The sequence below is a fragment of the Amborella trichopoda genome, chromosome 2 (genome assembly GCF_054954075.1).
Source record: "Amborella trichopoda isolate Santa Cruz 75 chromosome 2, AtrichopodaSantaCruz75HAP2 v2.0, whole genome shotgun sequence".
Classification (NCBI taxonomy): Eukaryota; Viridiplantae; Streptophyta; class Magnoliopsida; order Amborellales; family Amborellaceae; genus Amborella; species Amborella trichopoda.
Window position 1 is genome coordinate 13504269 of NC_142337.1, and position 23643 is coordinate 13527911.

The 23643-nt window shown below is 41.0% G+C and overlaps 1 protein-coding gene across 3 annotated transcripts in view; it reads left to right on the plus strand.

Moving 5' to 3' along the window:
• The window catches only part of FTSH12 (FTSH protease 12), an 80993-nt gene that overhangs the window by 19829 nt on the left and 37521 nt on the right, over positions 1-23643 (plus strand). For 2 of the 3 annotated variants that reach the window (XR_016049215.1, XM_011630175.3), the window contains exons 4-10: positions 824-1101; positions 1741-1818; positions 1937-2179; positions 2783-2923; positions 3058-3225; positions 19978-20090; positions 23010-23226. Coding sequence is in view for 2 of the 3 variants with exons in the window: in XM_011630175.3 (XP_011628477.2) it covers positions 824-1101; positions 1741-1818; positions 1937-2179; positions 2783-2923; positions 3058-3225; positions 19978-20090; positions 23010-23226 (1238 nt within the window). In the remaining variant the exon portion in view is untranslated. The remainder of the gene's footprint in view (positions 1-823; positions 1102-1740; positions 1819-1936; positions 2180-2782; positions 2924-3057; positions 3226-19977; positions 20091-23009; positions 23227-23643) is intronic. The other variant, XM_088858098.1, reaches the window with a different exon arrangement.

The window sequence follows — 23643 nt, forward strand, 5'->3', positions numbered from 1 at the left end:
CCTGGATTACCTAGCCCTGGAGTTCAGATTGCAAGGTTCTAAGGGTTTTGATTCAAGTGACTTCTCTAGCCTAAAAGGCACATATACGCAGGGTTTTGGAGAAGTTATAGTGAGATACCATTTTCCGTTGGAGAGGTGAATTGAACATGACACAGAAAATTGAATTGTAACCCTGATCTAGATTGGCCTGATGCTTACTTGTGGAGTTGCATGCGGCTTTGCTTGTCTGTTAGATGTGGATAATTGCATAAATTAGTTATTATGCATGAGTTCAGGTTCGAACCTCATATATGTAGATCATGTTACAATCAATCCCTTCAGGTCCCTTCAGGAAATCTATGTCAAAAAATACTGAATAGAAAGTCTTTTGGCAATTACAAGAAGAAGCAATAAAGTATGTTGATTACATGTGCTCCCTAATATATGTATCCCTCCTCGGGCATCACCGTAGACAGAAAGGTGCTTCCACAATTCATTTGTTTACATACATAATCACAAAATATTGTTCTGATCGTAGTACCAGGAAATGGATTTACAGGGGCCCATTTCACTCTCACATTTCTGAGTTTCTTGAAATCAAATTCCCACAAAAATGCCTCCGTGGCAATAGTGTCTACAGGCATTACAGAATTTGTAGATGTTGATGATCACAGGGCAAGTTTGTGCATGTATAAATATATACAGCGCTTTCAAAATTACTAACCGTTCTGTAGCCCATATTATTGGAGCTGATTCTTGTACACTGGGGCTAACATGGCTGGGTCGTGCACATAATAAATACTTGTAGCTCTTTTCTCACTGTGAGTTCTTATTTGTACAACAGGAACAGAGCAAGAAAATAGTGGAACATGGCAGGAGAGGCTTCACAAGTGGAAAGAAATTCTGAAAGCTGATGAGCTGGTTGAAGAACTTGATTCATCAAATGCGAGATATGTTGTTGATTTTGATATGCAAGAAGTTCGTAAGAGTCTCCAACAAGAAGTGGCCAATAGAGTATCGGACACAGCAGGCACTAGGGGTTTATGGATTTCTAAAAGATGGTGGCGTTATCGTCCAAAATTTCCATACATGTATTTCCTTCAAAAACTGGATTCCTCTGAGGTGAAATCCTTACCCTTTTGTCTTGCATTATTTTGTACTTTGTTTCAGTTTTCAGGGGCTCGTGCTGCTGAGATTCTGCTGTCAGTTTCTTAGTATTTGTTTGGCAAATATATAGGGATAGTTCCTGGAAAACGTCATGGATAATGCAGGTGGTCCAGAAACTCGATATCAAAATCGGACTCGATATCAAAATCAGACTTGGACCGTTTAACAATTACTCAAACAAACCAGACTTGTATCTAATTATTATTTTTAGTCATTAGTTTATCCCAAGTAATTTTACCTATGCCCCTTACTTTTCCATGATTCTAGACATTCAAATTGGGGGTAAATAGTCTTCAAAAGATATTGACAAGTCCAGGTACTATCTTGATATTTCTAGTTCCTGGGTGTGTGCTCTGCAGGTGTTCTAAATACTGTCCTGATATGTTCCCTACCTATTTTTGGTTTAAGATTAGAATGGAACAAATGTTTTTTTTCGTTACTTTAATTGATACGTATTGGGTGGTTTTTTTTAGTTTTTAGGCAATGAATATGCCTTTTCCCAGTATTTTGTAGCAAAATGTATGCATGCACTGATTAACGTGGAACTGCATCAAAATGCAGCAATTCTGAATGTTCTGGTGATTACTTGAACAGGTTGCAGCTGTTGTCTTTTCAGAGGACCTTAAAAAGATCTACGTGACAATGAAGGAGGGATTTCCATTAGAGTATGTTGTAAGTTTGATTGTCATTTTATTCTTCTGAATCTGCTTGCAAAAGAGCCATCTGATATCCTTGTCTAGTGAAATGGTTGGCCTGAGCAATAGATATTTGATGCTGTTTCCTTTTGTAGGTTGATATTCCTCTTGATCCATACTTGTTTGAGTTCATCATATCTTCTGGGGCTGAGGTGGATATGGTTCAGAGAACTCAACTTCACTACCTTCTTCGAGTGGTGATTGCATTAGCTCCAGGGTTGCTACTTTTATGGCTAATAAGAGAATCCATGATGCTTTTGCATATCACATCTCAACGATTTCTGCATAAGAAATATCTGCAACTATTTGATATGGCATATGCGGAAAATTTCATCATGGTAACTGCAGGTTCAATATTTAAATTTGATTTTTTCCCATATTTTGCTGTTGTGAAAATATGGTTATTCCTCCATAGATTGTGAACCCATTTGAATTCCAGGATAATGGCAGCCAAATTGTAATTTCTACCAAATTAAAATTTAACCCTACAAGTGTGTTTGATTTTCAAATTGGTATTGGGAATCAATTGCAATTTGAACCCCCAACTGCAATTTGTGACAAAATCGTGTGGACTATTTTTTCCTCTGATGCTACTCCCTCCCTCCCTCTCTCTCTCTCTCTCTCTCTCTCTCTCTCTCTCTCTCTCTCTCGTCACGACCACCGCCCCAATACCACCACCACCACCACCACCATTGCGCTGCAGCTAATGCCATTATCGCCACCATGACACTGTGCGAGAAGAACTTGTAATTCCAATTAGCACAATCAAACACTCTTAGACAGCACATGACAATTGACCAAATTTCAATTTGGTTGATTACCATTTGAAAGAAAAAGATCATTTAATGAAATTTGATAATCGAATGGACCCTATTCTTTGTTTTTTTTTTTCCTCTTGTTTCTTTCACTCATTCATCAATTTGATCATGTAAAACCTCCAGCCTGTGAATAGTACTACTGAAACAAGATCCATGTATAAGGAAGTCATATTAGGTGGTGATGTATGGGATCTTCTTGACGAGTTGATGATCTACATGGGAAATCCTATGCCGTACTTTGACAAAGAAGTGAAGTTTGTTCGAGTAATTTTCACAACTCGTTCCTTAGAATTGTCTTTGAATCAGTTTTATTTCTAAGAAAGAATCCTTTATTTAGATTTAGCCTTAAAAAATCATGAAATCTAGTATGACTTATTGAGAGCTATCTCATTCATTAGGGAGTTCTTCTCTCTGGACCCCCTGGGACGGGTAAAACTCTCTTCGCACGAACATTGGCAAAGGAAAGTGGATTGCCCTTTGTTTTTGCATCTGGTGCAGAGTTCACTGACAGTGAAAAAAGTGGTGCTGCAAGAATTAATGAGATCTTCTCTATAGCTAGGAGAAACGTAAGTATGTTTTCAATTTACTATGTGCCATGTATGTTTCTATTATATGATAATCAATTCAACACACAGATCTTCCATTTTGGTCGCAAAGCTCTGCCTTCCAACGATAAGTTGTTACCCCTTATGAGCATTACTTGGAAAGTAAAAAAGCAAATAATATTGTAAAATTTGCTGTAATTACAACCTCTGTTAATTTCAGTCTTGGAAAGAATGAGCATAAAAGGAAAAGAATATTCCTAACAGCTGACTCTAAGGAGAAGATTAATAATTGGTTATAGGTAGTTTCTGAGAAGAGGAACTGATGTCATCTATGAGAGTTTATAAAAACAGCTTAAGAAAATAGTAAATCTCGGAAGAAATTTGTAAATCGTTCTATCAATTTGTAACCTATAATGTATTGCAACTTAGAAATGGATGCTGTGTATTAAAATTTGCCAAAAGATATTGTCATATTTGTTTTGTGCATCATATACTGTTACTGAATTATTCTCATAGTTTTTAGAGAAAGTGGGTGAGTAGATGCTTACCTAAAGATTGATGGTGGCAAAAGTTAAGTTATTTCCATTTTCTCCCATGATAGCAATTGTCTTCTTATTTATCCTTCTGCATAAGTTTGTTTGCAGCAAGTCTTTTATTGGTTATCCATTCCTCTCAAGGCCGAAATACTTCAAACAATCAATTGAAGCATGATATTCAGTACTTTTGAGAATGCTGTCTTGGTTTTGAGTTCTAGCATCTTATGAGAAGCTGCAGAAAAATTACAGTATGCTAGTTTCTTTTTATCAAAAAGCATGGTGAAATTAGATGTTCTTAAAGTATCTGTGTTATAAATATTGGATATCGTGGCCTTTAAAGGCCAAGAGAGCTTGTAAAATGATAACTTTATGATGGAAAAAGTTGCACAGCATGTACACATGATAGCCACACTTCTGGAAAGCAGCCCTAACGAGGGACCCATATACATGTGCATAAAGATAGCCCCTTTTGTATTGTGGTGACATGTATAACGCATGATCTTTAAGGGAGGGACTAGAATCCACATTCCAGGATCTTAGTCCCATTGTTTAGTGTCCAACTTTGACAAGCCAATCATGAGCCCCTGCATAAAGACTGTGGGTCATGGGTTTTTGTTGGGTTGGATAAGAAAACAATAGTGGATCATGGTTATTGGGTCAAGTGGAGTGCTCTTATTGTGGCTAATTTTCTCCCGTTGGTGCTAGTCCACTTTTAAAATATTTTATTTTGGTATTAGAAATATTTTATTTTGGTATTAGAAATATTTTTGTGATTTTTAATTTTTTTTTTAGAATTTTAAAATATCTTTCAGCTGTAAAAATTCATTAAAAGGGATTTATGAAATTTTCAGAACTTGAAAGGACACATGTGGGGTCCAAGGATCAAGGCCCTATGTGTGTGCCACCCATTTGTGGAAACATGTGGCCTTGTGGGGCCCACATAATCCCCCTAGGGTGGTATGCCCCAAATTTTTTATGTGCTACTTTTAGATGATAGTTTTAGTTAGTTGGGAATCTTTCAAAATTAAAAAGATTTGATTCCTATTCAAATGAGAGTTTTTCTTTAGAGATTATATTTGAATTCTTATGGATTTTGGAAGATCTAGATAATACTAAACGTGGTCAATATTTAAATTTAAAATGAAGTTGGACATGGGTCAAATTATAAGGGGGTAAAATTTGCTATTTTCCACACAAAATCATGATTATTGATTCGTGGGATGGATGGCTCTGGTTTAATCTTTCTCATCCCACAGATTTCATATATATCTTAATGGAAACTAAGATACCTAGATGGAATCCTACTTCAATTGGGACATAGATTTGTTTTTATTTAAACAGGATTTGAACCTCTTAAAATATGCTAAGGTCTCTCTCCTCTCTCATGCCAACTCTCTCTTCCATATCTCCCTCATGCCAATTCTCTCTCGTATATTCTCCCTCATGTCAACCTCTCTCCCCCCCCCCTCCACACCATATTTGCTCTCACACCAACCTCTGCCTCTCTCTCTCCCATATTTTTTCTCATGTCAACCTCTCTCTCTCCCCCCATAGTTTCACACGCTATCCTCTCTCCTCCTTTATGTGTGTAGTCACTCAAATAAAATAAAGGAAGAAAGATGGGATGTAAAACCCTATGTGGGGTTTGTTGATTTTTGAAGAAAAGAGAAGTACATGCAGCCTAGAGAGAAATCAACACTCAAGTTCAGCTCAAATCTGTTCCTCTAGGACTTCTTCAAACCCTAGTAGAGTTTTTGAGATTTCTAACACCTTAGAATGAAAGATATTGCTTGTAAAGTTTCCCTATCTCAGAAATTGTAGTAAGACCTAAAGGACGAAAATCGCGCAATCGGTCAGGGAATCGGGTGTGGGGTGTATCATGGCCATTGACCATTAAGGGCGACTTCATGCATCTTTTAGTAAGTCTTTCCAGTAGATTTTATTCTTTTCAGTCATATTTCATATTTTTCTGTGAATTTTCAGGAGCATGAGTGGTTTTTATTTACTTTGGAAGTAAAAGTAAATATCCTAGGTTGTATTTAGGCTCTTAATTTTGATTTACAACAGTACATAGTGGTCCATGTAAGTGGTCAGGTCTATTGAATAAAAACAAAAGAAAATTTTTAGTTTGTTATCTTGAGTTCCGCATAGCCACTCCTTTCATTGGTATTAGAGGCTCTATATGTTATTGCAATAGTCTAGGAGTTTTATTTATTTTTGAATCTAGAAATATGACAAGCTTTTTGGCTGAGTTTATTTAAGTCTGAAAGATTTGATGAGAAGAACTATGTTAGGTGGAAGAAAAAAATAGGTTATGTCTTCTTCGAAGGACTTAACCAGATGATTACTGATGATCCCCCACCTGCCCCAAGAGGCAATGTTTATGAAAGACATTCCATAAGAATTGGCAAAGCATGTTCTAGTTATGACCATGGATGACACCCTTGCTTGAGTGTGTAAGCACCTGAAGACTGCAAAGAAGATTCATGAACGACTTGAGACCAATTATGCTTCTCCTTCTCTCACTAGGAAAACAATGGCTATGAAACAATATTTAGATTTTAAGATGAAGGAATGAGGCAAATTAACCAAGCATATACAACAAATCAGAGCTTTAGTTCGCGAACTCGAGGCTACGCAAGTTAAGCAGGATGAAAACATGCAAATCTACTAGTTGCTGAGTTCTATGTCGAGCTCATGGGAAAGCTTCATTTCAGGCTTCACCACAAGAGAGAGCATGTTGAAATTGGACGAGATTATCACCAAGCTTAAAGCCGAAGAAGAAGCTTAAAGCTGAATTTGCCAGGGCTCAGCTGTAGAACACACCACGAGTGGATCTTTGAGATCAGCGATTAAACCAACAACTTTACCCTCTTCCAAAAAATCTTTACTATCATCATGATCCTTATCATAGATCAGATCTCCTAAGAAATCTTGTTGTTCATCTGAGTGTATATTGAAGATTGGCGGTGAATCCTAATTTATAATTTGCTTACTTTTCATGCAATCTGTGTCAAAATAAAGATCTCATCCTCCAAATCGAAAACCCTAAAGTGATGTTCCCCACATCTAGGTCTTTTATCGCTATCCTTATCACTCAACTCCACACACGGAGCGCAAAAGTGAAAAGGCTTGTATTCGAGATTCTCTTGGGCTGAAAAATCATTGTCTTGCTCATTACTGAGGCTCACGAACTACTGCACCGGCTGTTGTACTTGCCTTTCAAGTTCGTCAATTCTGTCATCTATGAGATCACAGAGTGGATCTATGAAGACCCCCTTTTCCTTGTCATAGGTTCGTCGAAATCACCAACCCTAGGCAAATAATCAACAAAAATTGCTGAAATCAGCAAGATCTAGGTTGTTTTGATGAAACTTTGACCAAAATTAGCAAACTTCAGACCCAATATAACTTTTTGTCTTTGTTGTTGATTTAGGGCACCAAAAAAGTGGTGCTACAATAACTCCGTACGTGCTACAGTAACTTCCGTATTTGCTACAATAACTCCGTACATGCTACAGTAACTTCCATGTAGATCGCAGGCTCTGATACCACTTGATGTTGGGGAATTTGAGGGAAAAATAAAATCAGCAAGAAACAAGCCAAACACAAACACAAGTTGAAGAAACCTAGGGTTTCTTTTCTTTTCCTAAGCTAGGATTCCAAAAGCCTAAGCTTTTCTCTTTTTCAATTTTTAAAAATCATGTGGAATTGACCATCTCAAGGCGCCATATACCTTATATATTGTAATTCAATGTTCAAAGATATTACATGTCCATACAATGATTAAAATGCTCTATGTATCCTAACTTAAACTTAAATTTCATAATGAGAAATTTACCCCTGTGAATAGCACCCATTAATAGTATTCATAAATTATACTTGTGAAATTTTCCTTGAAATAAACAAAAAATATATAAAAACCCTAGAATCTCTAAAAAACTAAAAACCCTAGAAATAAGCCCTAAAAGCAAACTATCATGTACATCCTTTAAAGTTGAATAAAAATAAAGAATAAGAACAAATTTTCCCTCCATCAAAAAGTAGGAACAAAATAAATGAGAATCAAAGGGGGAATAATGAGCCAAAGAACATAAATTCTTTTTATGGCCCCCGCCACCGCCCCTCCCCTCTTTGAGTTGCGGCCACCCCCCCCCCCCCTTCCCTCAACTGGAACTTCATATACGATCTTTACCCCAAAACCCATCTTCTCCAACCTAGCCCCCACCCTGTGAAACCGCCCCCCGCCCAACTCTACAGAATAGTAATACATGTAGAGCCCAGGAGACCTCGCCCAACTTGAAGAAGGCTACCTTTGCTCAGGTCATTGCAGTGTCCAAATCTGGTGCCAAAGCTCCTCCCGGCCCCCCTTTACCCTCTCGTGACCTCTCTACTCCTCTCTCATCCACCTACCTTCCTTTCTGTATCTCCTCTCCTTCAGGGGTAACAGAGTGTAACCACTCTAAACTTGCCGCAGCTCTAGTGGGGAGTTTTTCTCCACGTCGTGATGACCACAGAGGAATCGAAAGATGGGCAAGTTCTGCCTCAAAGAACCGAACCTTTTCTGTAGACGCCTTTCCAATGGCGATTATTTGTTCTCCTTTCCTTCCATCGTTGGAGCTCAGCTCGCCTTGCAGGAGGCGATCAACCTCTCTTTCAAAGGAGCCTGCGTCTCCCTTCGGGAATGGTCTCCAGAAGATGGTTCTTTCTGTAAACAAAGGGTACCACATCCCCCTTCACACTTGGGCACCCTATACTTTCCGGAGGATAGGGGAAGCTTGCGGTTCTTTGATCTCCATCCATTGGATCTCGCTTGAATCCCTTCCGTTGGGTTCCATTCGACTTCTCTTAGAGGTCCTGGACTCGAGCAGCATCCCTCAGGTGGTTTGGCTGAAAGTCGATAACCTCTTCTACCGCGTTTCTGTCTCGTAGTCTTCGGCTTCGCCTCCCTCCATGAAATTCTTTCAATGTGGTGACCCTGGTACCCCACTGGTTTCATCACCGGAAAACCTCGATTAGACTTGGACTTTGGTGTCCAGGAAGAGACGACGACGGCAGCGCCCTCGTAGACGGCCACCTGACCCGACTCGTGCTAAACCCGTCGGCCTTATTTCCTCCAAGCAGACTCCCTCTTTTTGGCGGCCTCGGACTCAGTACCCCCTATCATTGGCTTCACCCTCGGGTCCGCCAACCTGAGACCCGACCTGCTAGATAAGACCGGGTCACCCCATTTCGCATCCCCTGTTCCTCACCGACCTGGGAAAGAAGTGGTAGAGGATTCCACTCCACCACCTTTGCCCGTGGGATTACCAGACCATCCCGGCCCATCTCACTCTTCTCCCCCACTGCCTCACATCCCAACCCTTTCTCATCATTACCCCCCTGCCTCCCCTTGTTTTCCCCGTCCACGTGTCCCTTTGACCCTATCGCCGTATCCCACCTACTGCCTCCTCTGTCCCCTGGTAATCTTTCCCTGCGGCAGTCGCCTCCTCCTTGCCGACCGCCTCGTCGCCGACCCAGCCGCTTTCGTCCCACTCACAGCAGGGACAGCTGTACCTGACCATGCCGGCTGCAATCGTACCAACGTCGTCGACAAGCCCCCTTCTCGAGCTTCCCTCGCAAGCCCTACCTACTCCTCAGCTTTCGGCTCCCTGTTTCCCCCCCCTCCCCAGTTATTCCCTCTCCCCCGTCGCCTACCGGAGAATCACCACCCCTCGCCCTCGCGATTGAACCCCCCTCCCTTGGAGATGCCCACCCCCTTGTTTCCCCCGTTGAGTCCTCCTTGTTTCACACCTCGTCCTACCTTTCATCTTCTACCACTGATGTTACCTTGTCCTCCTCTACCCCTAACCCTTTTTCGGAGTTCAACCCCACCATGTAGACTTATCCAACTTGCTGAAGGCCCCTCTGTCTTCCCCTCCTTCTTCCTTCTCCCTTACTTTCTTCCCTCTCAATCTTGGCGACTGTCCCCTACTTGTCAAGGAAACAATGTCCTCTGAGGGCAACCAGTTCAACTACTTCTCGTACAGGGACGTTGTTCCCCTAGGCATCGTTGCAGTCTACTCGTTGGACTTTTCCCCTCTTGACCCAGCCTTTGTTTCTAGCCTTTTGGCCCCTCATCTCTCCTTCATCCCCCACCTCGTCCATATCCACCGGGTAAATACTATCCATGTCGCTTGGCCCTCCTCCTCTCCCCTGCTGTATTCCTCCTTCTCTGCCATCCAAACCTACCACTATCTCACTTTTATCCCTTCATACTCCTACTCTTATCTCCCCCTGACTAGCCTTCCTTCTTTAGCTTACCCCTCTACCCCCTCTCCCTTGCCCTCTCAAGCCAACCTCTCTGTCGCTCAGCCCATTGTCTCTCAACCAGCCACTCCTCTAGCCGCCCCTCCCCCAGCTGTTTCATCCTCACTCCCCGCCTCTAACCCTTCTCCCTTCGGAGACCTGCCTTTTTTACCCCTTGATCTCTAGGCCTCTAACAACCCCCCCTCCCCCGTGGCTGAAGCAGAGATTGAGTTTCCTGAGGTCGCCTTGTCCATCATCTCTCCCTCCTAGGCATTCTCAGTAGCCGAGGAGGTCGACAAGGATGTTTTTGACATGTCCGAACACAAGGGTTTGCCAGCTTCACCTCTGGGATCCCCCACAGACGCTTCGATCATCTCTTCCTCCCAGGTTTCTGAAGAAGCTGAGGAGGTCGACAGGGATGAATCTAACACAATCGATACGAGGATGAGAGAAATGTACATGATCATGGGCTTCGAGTATGACGGACCCGAAGGACCTGCCCACAGGTTTCTCACAGCTGATGCGGATAGTAGAATGCAGGTGAGACTTAAAGGCCAAAGAGAAATTTTGAATCTCTTCTCTTCACTACCTTTTGCAAGAGAGCCCCTTGCTAGCTCTTTTGCTACTCCCCCCAGTGCTCGTCCAAGGAGGTCCCCTAGACTGGCCTCTGTCCCTCCTATGCCTCCTTCTAAGTAATGAAGTTCCTCGTTTGGAACGTGAGGAGACTTGGACATTCCTCCAAAAAGAGTGCTGTTAAGGATCTGACCTCTAAACTCTACCCCTCTATTCTTGCCCTCCTTGAAACCAAACTCCCTGAACCTAACTTTCAATCACTTCGCCAAGTCTGGGGGAGAAGACCAAGTCAGTGGGTCTCCCTTCCAGCTAATGGGGCTTCAGGAGGGATTTGGGTGGTCTGGGACCTCTCTTTCTTCACCCTTAATTCTCATTTCATAGGGGAATTCTTGGTGACCATCCTCCTCTCCTACATCTCGGATGGGACCCCTTTGAAATTCACGGTTGTCCATGGCCCAACTTCTCTTGTTACCAGAAGCAGACTTTGGTTTATTGGGAAATGTAGCTGCTCTTCCACACCCCATTTGGTGTCTGGGAGGGAATTTCAATGTCACCCGCTGGCCCACGAAAGAAACTTGTCAAATTCCATCTCTCAAGATATGAGGGACTTCTCAGAATTCATCAATCGTATCGTACTTTTAGACATTCCCCTTCAGGGTAGCCGTTTTACGTGGTCCAACCACGCTTCCAACCCCATCCTCTCTAAACTAGACAGGTTCCTCCTCTCCCTGAATTGGGAGGAATGTTTTCCGAGGTCCTCCTCCTTAGCCCTCCCCAAACCTACCTCAGACCACTGTCCCATTCTGCTAGATACTGATGTTGTTCAGAGAGGCCCCGGGCCTTTCAGATTTGAACTTCACTGGCTCCTTGAGAAGGACTTCTCTTTACTATTACATACCTGGAGGAATATCCCTGCCTCACAGGTCTCGGGTAGAGCAGGGTACATCCTCCAGACCAAACTCTAGTTACTTAAAGCCTTGCTCAAAACTTGGAGTCGTTCCATTCCTAGAAACTTCTCCCAACTCAAGTCCTCCCTACTTAGCACCATTCAAGATTGTGATGGTCTCGAGGAAACAAGGCCTTTCGCATCCTCTGAGATTGAACTCAGATTTGAGGCTAAACTGAATTACCTCTCCACGTTAAAAAAAGAAGAGATCTACTGGTTTCAAAGATCTATAATCACTTGGTTGAAAGCAGGTGATCACAATACTGCCTTTTTTCATCGCATCGCAAATTGTCGCAGAAGAGACAATTCGATTACGATGATAAAGGTCAACAACTGCTATCTCACTCGACCTGCTGAGATCAGGCAATTTTAGAGTTCTTCGAGACTTTTTACTTAGCGTCCTTGGCCCGAGACCGAGGATGTCTTCACTTGAATTCCTATCCCTCGCAGATGACAAGCTCGCTGGCTACAACAACATTTCTCAGAGGAAGAGATCACGTCGGCTATCAATGCTTTAGCCAAAGACAAGGCCTCGGGCCCTGATGGTTTCCCAATAGCCCCCTTCAAGGAGTTCTAGGACACCTTCCGTCCTGATTTCATCAATTTCTTCGCCGAATTCTTCCATAGGGGCACCCTCCACAGAGCCATCAATGCCACCTTCATAGCACTGGTCCCCAAAATTGAAGGTGCTGAGGAAATAAAAGGCTTCCGTGCTATTAGCCTTCTAAATTCTACCTACAAAATTCTGGCCAAAACCCTAGCCTCTAGACTACAACACGTCCTTCCCTCTGTTATTTCCTCTTCACAATCTGCCTTCCTCAAAGACAAACAAATCCTTGATGGGGCTTTAGTGGCCAACGAGTGTATTCACTCGAGACATCTTGCAAAGAAACTTGGCCTCATTTTCAAAATTGACTGGGAAAAGGCTTATGACCATGTCGACTGGTCCATTCTCGATGAGTCGATGGCAAGTATGGGTTTCCAGGATAGATGGAGAATGTAGATGCGAGGTTGTTACGCACATCCACATTTCTCTATACTTATCAATGGAACCCCGAAAGGTTACCTTCCCTATTCAAGGGGTCTTCGCCAAGGAGACCCTCTCCCCCTTTCTTTTCGCAATCTCGGCAGAGGTCTTCAGTCGATCCATCTCCCGGCTCTATGAGACCGGCCTCCACTCGGGTTTCAGGAGTAGTAGACATGGTCCAACCGTGACTCATATGCAGTACGCAGATGATACTTTGGTGTTCATAGACGCCTCTTCTGATGAAGTGGATACCCTTGAACTTTTCCTTAAATGCTTCCAAACTGCGCCTGGATTCAAAGTTAACATGGTGAAATCCAAAATGCTGAGTGTAGCCTTGACACTAGCAGAGGTTAGATCCCTCATTTCGAGGTGGGAGTGCAAAGTGGAAGAACTACCGACTACTTATCTAGGCCTCCCTTTGGGTTTGGGGAAACCCAAGAAAAGGCAATGGTCCCAAGTACTAGACAAGGTAGACAGGCGGTTGGCAGGGTGGAAAGGTATTTACCTCTCTATGGCAAGAAGAACGACACTAATTAATGCCACCATTGCCAATTCCCCGATCTACCTTTTGTCTCTCTTTCACATGCCTGCCCAGATGGCCAATCGACTTGATCAAATCATGCGAAATTTCCTCTGGTCAGGGCAGGCTAATAAGACTAAGTTCCATCTTGTAGCTTGGGACAACATTTGCCTTCCCAAACAGCAGGGAGGACTTGGTATTCGAATCCTTCGTAATAAAACCAAGCCCTCCTTGGGAAATGGTGGTGGCGTTTAGCCACACAGCCAAGTTCTCTTTGGGCACAGGTACTACGATGTAAGTACAACATCCCTGCAGGTTCCTGGTTGCCCGATAGGCTTCATTGGCACAACGCCTCAGGGGCTTGGAGATCTTTTGCCTCGGCCTTTTCCCAATTCAGGAAATTTGTCAGATTCCATCCTAGGAGGGGCTCCAGAGTGAGATTCTGGACTGACTTGTGGCTGGGCCCCGCACCCTTGAGAGAGGTTTTCCCCACCCTCTATTCTTTGGCTCTTAACAAAGAATCCTACATTGCTGAGGACATGGTCCTCACAGGGGGACGTAGAGTATGGAGCCCTTCCTTTTGAAGGAATCTCACTGAAGAGGAGATCAACCAATTCCAGTCACTCTCGAACTCTCTTCACTCTCATTTCCTATCGCCACAAGGGACTGACGATATCATCTGAACTCTAACCGCTTCTGGTATTTTTTCGGTAAGATCTTTCTACAAGAGCCTTATTATGCCCCCAACTCTCACGTGGAATCCTGCAGCTATCCAATCCAAGGTTTGGGCCACCATTGCCTCACAAAAAGTGCAAACGTTCAACTGGCTTGCTTGCTCTCATAGGGCTCTCACGGTGAACCAACTACAAAAGAGACGAATTCCTATCCCCAATAGGTGTGCTTTATGCCTATGTGAGGAGGAATCGAACCAACACTTGTTCATCCACTGTGAATTTACCCTTGATCTTTGGGGTCAAGTTTTGCAACTTTTTTGCATTAAATGGGTCACCCCTCCTTCGGTCAAGGCCCTGATTTCCTATGACCTAGACCCTTGTTGGCCGAAGGCAGGAGGGTGCTATGGAAGGCAACTATTGCAGCAACTATTTGGACCATTTGGTTGGAGCGTAACTCTAGAATCTTTCAGGGCATCAAACTTCAAACGCCAGCTCTCCTCCATAAGACCATATCTCTGGTGACTTTTTGGGCCACGAACCACAAGGATTTCTCAGGAATTCCACGAACTTTTTTCCTCACCCAATGGACTAATGTCCTCCATCATCATCTGAGATTGGCAACCAGACCTCACAAATGGCATCCACCACCCCAAGGATACATTAAACTCAACTTCGATGGTGGCTCTCTAGGGAACTCGAGCCCTGCAGGGACTGGAGGGGTCTTTCACGATCATCTTAGCAACGTCCTCCTCACCTTTTCAGAGTACATAGGCTTTATGGACTCTAACCATGCCGAAGCTATTGCCCTTTTGATAGGCCTAAAACTCTTTAATCCCTCTTGGGGTCCACACTTGATAGTGGAAGGAGACTCCAAATTTGTTGTCTCCTGGGCAAGGAGAACAAGCACACTGCCATGGTACTTAGCCTCATTGGCTAACGAAATTGATCACATATGCAGCGATATGGACGTCTCCTGGAGGTATATATGGAGGACGTCCAATGACACTGCAGATCTCTTGGCGAAAGAGGGTGTTAGAAGCCAGGGCCAAGGACAAGCGCAACCCGGGCCTGACTCCTTTTTTGCTCAGGGCCAGGGGCACATGGCGTAATATGGCTCCCTTTTTTGGTTTTTCTATCTTGATGTATTTTTGCAAAAAGCTTCATGTACATCCTTGTAACTGGGCGTCTCTGTAAGCCCTTTGTGTACATGGTAGGCTAGCCTATTTTTTACTGAGTTACCCTCTCGTAGGGTGATCTCGGACACTCGTACTTGTAATACTCTCCATTGTAACTCTCTCCCAATAATACAATATTAACCTTTATCAAAAAAAAATAATGAGCCAAAGAAAAGGAAGGGTTTTTAAAGAATGCCTAGTGTTATGACTGCAACAAATATGTGCAAGTTGCGAAGCATTGTAGAGCACCCAAGAATACGAATCCCAAAGGCGATGGGGAGCATGCTTGTGTAGCCTTTCAGACCATGCTAGCTTACCCTAAGGTAGGGTCATGGTACTTTTACTCAAGGTCCATTGCCGATGTGTCAAACACTAAGGATGGGCATAAAAATTTTAAGCCTGTTGCCTCTGGGGGTCAGTATATAATTTGGTGGAAATCCGAAGACTGAAATTCTAGGTATTGGAGATTTTGTCCTTCAACTTGGTCCTAAAGCAAACGCTTTATGCTCTTGAGATGAGGAAGAGTTTGGTTTCGGTTGCTAGATTGGCTATGGCAGGCTACTCCACCATTTTTATTAGTAATAAGGTGGAGGTGAAATATGGGAATAAATTAGTCATGAATGGTCTTGTAGATGTTTTCTTTTCAGTTGCAATAATGAATTTCATTTCTTAAATCTTGTGTTATAATAATAACAACGATGATGCATATATATGGCACATGAGGCTAAGGCCCATAAATCCTAAAAAGATGGAGAGATTAAAGAAAGAAGGCTTATTGAAAAATCTAAATGGAGACTTAACCAGAATCTGTGAATCATGTGTTCAAGGCAAGCTGGTTAAGAAATCCTATGCGAAAGTTCATAGAGATATGCGCTTATTAGAAGTTGTCCATAGTGATAATTATGGATTTATGAATGTGGCTACACAAGAGGTACTCTATCACTTTTATTGATGGTCACTCTTGTTATGGCCACGTCTGTGTTAAGTTAAAAGTTTGAAGCCCTAGACCGTTTCAAAGAGTATATAGCCAAGGTAGAAACCCAAACAATCCTGAATATTGAAGTCCCTAGATGTGATAAGGGTGGAGAATATTCCTCACGGCTATTTAAAGAATTCTGTGCTGAGCATGGTATTATAAATCAATATAGTACACTTCTCAGCAAAATGGGATAGCTGAGAGATGGATCAGGACATTAATGAAAATGGTGAGGAGCATGATGGGACATGCTAATTCTCCCTAGAGTTTTTAGGAGAAGCTGTTTTGACCGCTAACTATATCCTTAATCAGACTCCCACAAAAGCTGTTCCATTAACTCCTCATGGGATTTTCACTTGTCGTGCTTCGTCCCTTGATCACCTCAGAGTGTGGGGATGCTCAGCCCATGTCCTAATACCCCATCAAAATAAGACAATGAGATCCTAAAACTGTTAAGTCCATATTCGTAGGATATCCACCACATAGTAAGGGATACTGTTTCTATGATCGTGGCACAAGTGTCCTCGAGAGTAGTTTTCCTTGAGGAAGAGTTCCTTAAGGGTCATGCCACTTAGATTAAGCTGCGTTTTATGAGATAGAAAGTGACACGAGTCAGGCCCTAGATCCCAAACCACCACGTCCTAGGAGAAGTAACTAAATTAGAAGAAAACTAGAGTTTTCACCTACCTAGGATAATATTATGAGAGAATTGAAGAAGAGTCCCTGCATGAACCCGGTGCCTACCAAGAAGCTATAACCTGTCATGGAAAGGCATAATGGGAAGAAGCCATGATTGATGACTTTAACTTGATTAAACAAAAACAGTTAACGTTATAAAAAAAAAAAAAAACTTGATTAAACAAAAAGTGTTTGGGAACTAATGAAACGACCTCCTGATAGAAAACTCTTAGGCTACAAGTGGATATATTAGAAGAAATTAAACTCAGAAGGGAAGTTGGAGAAATACAGAGTCAGATTAGTTCCTAAGGGGTTTACCCAGAAATAAGGAATAGATTATGATGAGACCTTCTCCCTTGTAGCAAAATTCCCCACCATTAAAATCCTAATAGCCATAGCAGCGCATTTCGACTTCGAACATCACCAGATGGATGGTAAGACTGTATTTTTGAATGGGGAGCTCGAAAAAGAAATTTATATGAAACAACCAGAGAGCTTCATAGAATAGGGAAAAGAAAACCTAGTATGTAAACTCAATAAGTCCCTTTATGGCTTTAAACAACCATCAAGGCAATGGTACATTAAGTTTTAGGAGACCTTGTCATCAGTTGGTTTGGTGCCTAACCAGGTGGATTACTGTGTATATGTTAAGTTCAGTGGAAGTGACATTTTCATCTCTTTATATGTGGATGACATGTTAATAGTTTGATGTGTCTCGTATGGGAGACAAAACCTTTCTTGTCACAACATTTTGATATGAAGTATCTTGGAGAAGCATTATATATTTTGGGACTCAAAATTACTCGAAACAAAAAAGAGAGAACTATTCAATTATCTCAAGAGACATATTGTAAGAAAATTATTGAAAGATTTGAAATGGAAAATTGCCGATCCATATTAACCCCCATTGATAAGAAGACCAAGCTTAAGCTAGCCATGTATCCCATTACTCCAGAAGAAAAGGAAGAAGCCATGCAGAGAATTCCATGCAGAAGTGCTGTTGGGTCACTAATGTATGCCATTTTTGGGACAAGACTAGATTCTTTTGCCATGAGTTTGATTAGTAGGTTCCATGCATGGAGCATTGGAGCGCTGTCAAAAGAGTATTGCGATATTTGAAGGGAACAATTAGTTACGCACTCATTTATGGAAGAGGCTCGGATATACATATACAAGGATATTCAGATGCGGACTATCAAGGCAATCCAATGAGATGAAGTCACATCCAAATATATCTTCACACTTGAAAGTGAGCTGTTTCTTGGTGCTCAAAGAAACAAATATTGTTGCACTCTTGATTGAGTGAGAGTATGTGTTTTGTTGCCTTGTGGCTAAAGAAGCAGTCTAGTTGAAGAAGTTCCTAAATCAACTTAGATTTGATCCAGTGAAGTGCCGTGTGTTATAATCTTCTGCGACAACCAGGCAGCTATTTGTGTGACAAAAGAGCCCATGTTTGACAAGAGATCGAAGCATATAAAATCGTGTTATTACCCCATTTGTAATGAGATCGGAGCAGGAGAGACTTAGATTGTTTATCTCCCGATAGAGGTTAAGTTAGCAGATCCTTTGACGAAAGGAATTGTGGCAAAGTTTTTACCAAACATGCACATGGGATGGGCTTGAGAGAAACTTGAAGGGAGTGATTATACAGCCTCCAAAGGCCAAGTGGGAGATGTTGAGTTTTGTAGCCTTTAAAGGCCTATAGAGCTTGTAAAATGATAACTTTGTAGTGGAATATGTACTACAGTGGGAGTGCGTGTATTGATTAGCCATGGGTTGGGCGATTTATGGCCATGGTTATGTCCAAAACCCTTACCCTTGGGCATGTGGAACTACAAAGAAGGGCTTACAATGGGTCCTTCCTTGTTGAGGTCGGAGAGATGCCCATAGATGATGTTTGTAGGCCAGGAAAACTTTGTGGTCTTCTGTGTACAATTGATGGTCTGTGAGAGCAAGAGCCATAGCCTCAATAACCTTCTGCACGACATGTACACATGACAACCACATTGCAAGGAAGCAGCCCTAAAGAGAGATGCATGTACATGTACATAAAGAAAGCCCCTTTTGTTTTGTGGTGACAAGTACGATACTTGCTCTTAACGGGGGGATTGAAATCCACATTCCATGATTGTGGTCCCACTGGTTATTGTCCAATTTTGACAAAGGCAATCATGAGCCCCTGCATAGAGGTTGTAGGTCATGGGTCTTTTTTGGGTTGGATAAGAGAACGATAGTGAATCATGGTTCTTGGGTCAAGTGGAGTGCTCTTATTGTTGCTAATTTTGACCCATTAATATCAGCCCATTTCAAAAATATTTTATTTTGGTATTAGAAGTGTTTTATGGTTTTTAAAAACTTTTTCAGAATTGTAAAAATTTATTTTTCTAGTAAAAATTCATTAAAAAGGGTTTTTTTGAAATTTTCAGAACTTGAAAGGACACATGTGGGGACCAAGGATCCAGCCCCCAGATGTGTGTTCCACCCATATGTGGAACGTGTGGCCTTGTGGAGCCCATATAATCCTCATAGGGTGGCACGCCCAAATTTTTTATGTGCCACTTTTAGTTGATAGTTTTAGTTAGTTAGAAATATTATAAATTGAAAGGATTTGATTCGCATTCAAATGAGAGTTTTGTTTTTTAAAGATTATCTTTGACTTCATATATTGGTTGGAAGATCTAGATTATGCTAAAAGTGGTTATTATTTAAATTTAAATAAAAGTTGGAATATGTCAAATTATAATGGGATAAGGTTCCTATTTTCCACCCAAAATCATGATGGCTGATTTGTGGGTTTTCCTATATAACCTAATGGTCAAGTTAGATCTATTTAAACAAGATTTGAGTGTCTTATATCCATGAACCAGTTTCTTTAGATTCTTGCACCACAAAATGATGAAAAAATTCCCAATTTCACATTCCAATTCACATTGTTGATTTGGCTGATGCCAAATGGTTTTCTGGTTTTCCTAGTGAAGATGGATAAGTACTTCATTGGGATGGCACCATTAGAAGGACTTTTCTTCTATAGGTTGGAGTAAATAGAGACTTTTGCCAGTCGCCATTTTGTCCTCATTTCCTGAAGTTTCATCCCTTGCATTACACTAAAATTTCTTTTTGACGATCTTTCATTTTTGTGATATACTGAGTTAACTAGTTAACCATTGTATGCCTCTCATTTAGTTAGTTTTTCAGAAATAATCTATTTGCTTAAGTATCAGTGTTGTAAACCTCTTTCTTTTGTCTTTCTATTCTAATTTTCAAAGAGAGAGTGTGTACCATGGCAAATTTCCTATTTTGCTCTTTTATCTAATTATCTTAAATTTATTTGGAAATACTATCATTGTCGTAATTTGAATAATTGACTGATGTTTCTGCAGGCTCCTTGTTTTGTTTTTATTGATGAAATTGATGCCATTGCTGGTCGTCATGCAAGAAAGGATCCAAGAAGAGGAGCTACCTTTGAAGCTCTAATGTCCCAACTTGATGGAGAGTATGATAATTTTCTTGCTATTATTATTTACCTTTAATCATATGTGCTGGCAGTTATTTGGAGGTTAATTTCTAGGATGCATGTTAAGCTTATGCAAAAGCTATAAAGAAAGAAACACTTAGACAGTTATTGACATCAATTTCCTATGAGTAGATGGCGATTATGATCCTTTCTTTTTACTTTTCTTAGAAGATGTGGAACTAAAGACGTGAAATTTTCAATTAAAAAAAACCCCAAAAATATGAATAAAACTGTACGTGCTAGTGGCTTCAGAGCTCTTAGGATGCGTACACATCCAAAGGAATTCTCCTAGGATGAGGACTTTATGTTGATCCTCATTAAATTCAAATGGAATTAGTCTCAGCATGATTCTTCTTCAGATCATGGCAGGACAAACTTTATATTTGTCACTTGGGGGAAACTGAAGTGTCAGGATTAGAGCTCCTTAATAGTATATATTTGTGAGGAAAAAAGTGACTTTGGAAATATGCTTTCTTAAGGCTTTCGTTTAACATCGAATTTTAGTTCTTGTCTTCCTCTCTCTTTCCTAGGTTTCACTTTTCACTTCCTCTAAAATTCATGATCCTTTAGGAGCCAATGCTATTGTCTGAATTTTTAACATTTTCTTTTTCATTACCTTCTAACTTCCTTTGGAATTGTTAGAGATTTTTTAAGAAACTGGAAATTGTCCAACTTACACTTAATGATCCCCACTGATACAATATGTGCAGTATCATAGTTGTCTATGTGCATTACTTGTTCTATACTTTATTCTCTTACGCAAGCGGACCGCCCAACACCTAGGCGGTCCAAAAGGCTTGGGCGCATCTCCCAGTCCTAGGCGGCCATACTAGGATGGGCGGTTCTTGGGCGGGCGCCTAGGCGGTATGACACCCGTCAAGGCAGGCCTCCCAGGGCTTGCGCCTGTCCAGGGGCGGAAATGGATTTTTTTGAGGGTTGTTTTGGGGTTTTTTTGAAAGAAAAAATGCTTTTAAAGGTGGGTTTTAGGTTCATTTGAAACCTAAACCCACAAGAACCCATTTTAAAGAGAGAGAAAAACCTAAAAAAAACTAGATTTTGTGATTTTCATTGGATTGAAGTGTTTCTCAAAGTTACGGGAAATGGATCCAAACATCACCCATCAATATTAGATTTAGTTTTGGAGTTTTTTTAGTCCTATTAGAGGCTGTTTTTGAATATTTTAGCACCAGAAACATCTAAGAGGTGGAAGTTTGGAGTTCGAGCAATCAAAGTAAGTACAAAACTTTATTTTTTAGATTGCTTGTATTATTTTGAGATGTCTTCTTCAGGGATCTAGTCGAAGTGGTGATCCGAGTTGGAAATATGGATATAACCTGAATCCGAATGACAAAAATTGCCTAAGATGCAATTATTGTGGAAAGGATACAAAATCGGGCATAAACCGGTTTAAGAAACATCTTGCCCGCATTAAGGGAAATGTTGCCCGTGTAAAAATCTTCCTGAAGCCATTAGAGAGGAGATTAACCAATATTTGAGTGCAGAAAGACAGAAATAGGAACAAAATCCTTGTCATTTGGATACGTCTATTTCTAGTATTGCTAGAAAAGGTGATCCGGGTTAGAAGTATGGTCATAACCCAAAACCAAACGATAAAAATTTTATAAGGTGTAATTTTTGTGAAAAAGATACCAATCGGGGTATTAATCGATTCAAGAAACACCTTGTTAAAGGGAATGTTGTTTCTTGTAAAAAGGTTCCTGGAGCTATTCAGGATGAGATTAGACAATATTTGAATTTAGTTGAACCAGAAAAGGTTAAAATGAGTCTTGTTTTATGGAAATATCTTCTCAAAGTTCTTCTAGAAGTGGTGATCCCGGTTGGAAGTATGGTCATAACCTGAATTCGAATGATAAAAATCGTATTAAATGTAATTATTGTGGAAATGATACTAATGGGGGTATTTACCGTTTGAAAAAACACCTTATCGGTATTAACGGGATGTTGCCCCCTGTTGAAATATTCCTGAGGCTACCAGGGAGGAGATTATACAATATTTGAGTTCAAGGAAGCACAAAAAGATAGAAAATGGTAGAGCAGCCAAAACTCTTAGGGCCTCATCTGCACAGAGTAAGAGGGAGGTAGAAGAAGAGGAGGAAGAGGCAGATTCAGAAACAGAGGTGGACGAGCGTTATGTTGAGGGAGATGATTTTGATGATGATGGCCTCGAATGTGATGCATATGATGAGGCTTATCTTATTCCTTCTGATGATGATGATGATGACTGAATATTTTTTGACTCTTGGAGATGATTTTTGACTATTGAGTCCTAGACTGTATGTTTTTTGAATTTGTGTATATTTTCTTTTTCTTATTTTTAGTTTCTAGTTTTTGCTATCTAACTCTTGTGTGTATCAGTGTATGCTTTATGGTTTTAGCATTATATGAAAATATGGATTATGGACTATCAAAATTCTCCTCATTCATGGAATATCAAATATGGATTTGGGTTGTGTTATATAGTTATATTGTTATATTTAGTATATAGTTAATGGAAAAAATCATAAAAATTGTAACATTTTTCTTTCTACTGGGCCGCTCAGGTTCTGGACACCCGCCTAGGTTCTATGCAACTTGGACTCCCACGGCTGCCAAGCGATTTTAAAACGCTGCTCTTACCATAATGTGCTTGGCAAAGTCGTGCTTAGATAAGCATATTGCATTATTGCCTTTATATTTTTTGATGAATTTTAGCTGTTCATGTGATAGAAAACCTTCTTGATAAGAATTTTTTTAGCCTGGATATTTGCTTTCTACGAGACTTATCTTCCTTTTAGACTTTGTTTAGCTGAATATTTGCTCTCTTAGACTTTGTTTAGTTGGATATTTGCTTGCTATGTGACCTGCTTTCTGGTGTATCCCTGACATTGCTTTTGACAGGAAGGAAAAAACTGGCGTGGATCGTTTCTCACTTCGTCAAGCAGTAATTTTTATCTGTGCAACTAATCGACCAGATGAACTTGATCTGGACTTTGTTCGTCCCGGTCGCATTGATCGTCGACTACACATAGGCTTACCTGATGCAAATCAAAGGGTGCAAATTTTTGGTGTGCACAGTGCCGGGAAAGAGCTCGCTGATGATGTGGACTTTAAGAAGGTAAATTTGTTGGTTCCCATTGAAAAGTTGTTGCATTTGTGCAGTTGTGATGCCATTTATATATAAATCACCATCTGTTGATATGTTTTCCATCTTGCTTTTGAGATGTGATAATTTTACATGTATTAAGAATGAAGAAATTTTGGACTGCAGACATGATTCTGGGAACAAAGATTACACGCATCGATTTTTGTAACTTGCCTTTCGTTCCCCATGCTCCAAAAGCATTGTTTTCAAAACGTCCATTTCCAGTGTCACTCTTGGTTGACACAGTTTCACTGTTGGAGTCCTGAGATGTTGCCTTAAGTTCTCTTTGACTTTTTATTAATGTGTTTGAGTTTCTTTGCGGAAGAAGTGCCTGTGGAACTCAAAGTATTAAACTTTTATTCAATATACCTTAATTCCACTTACAACGAC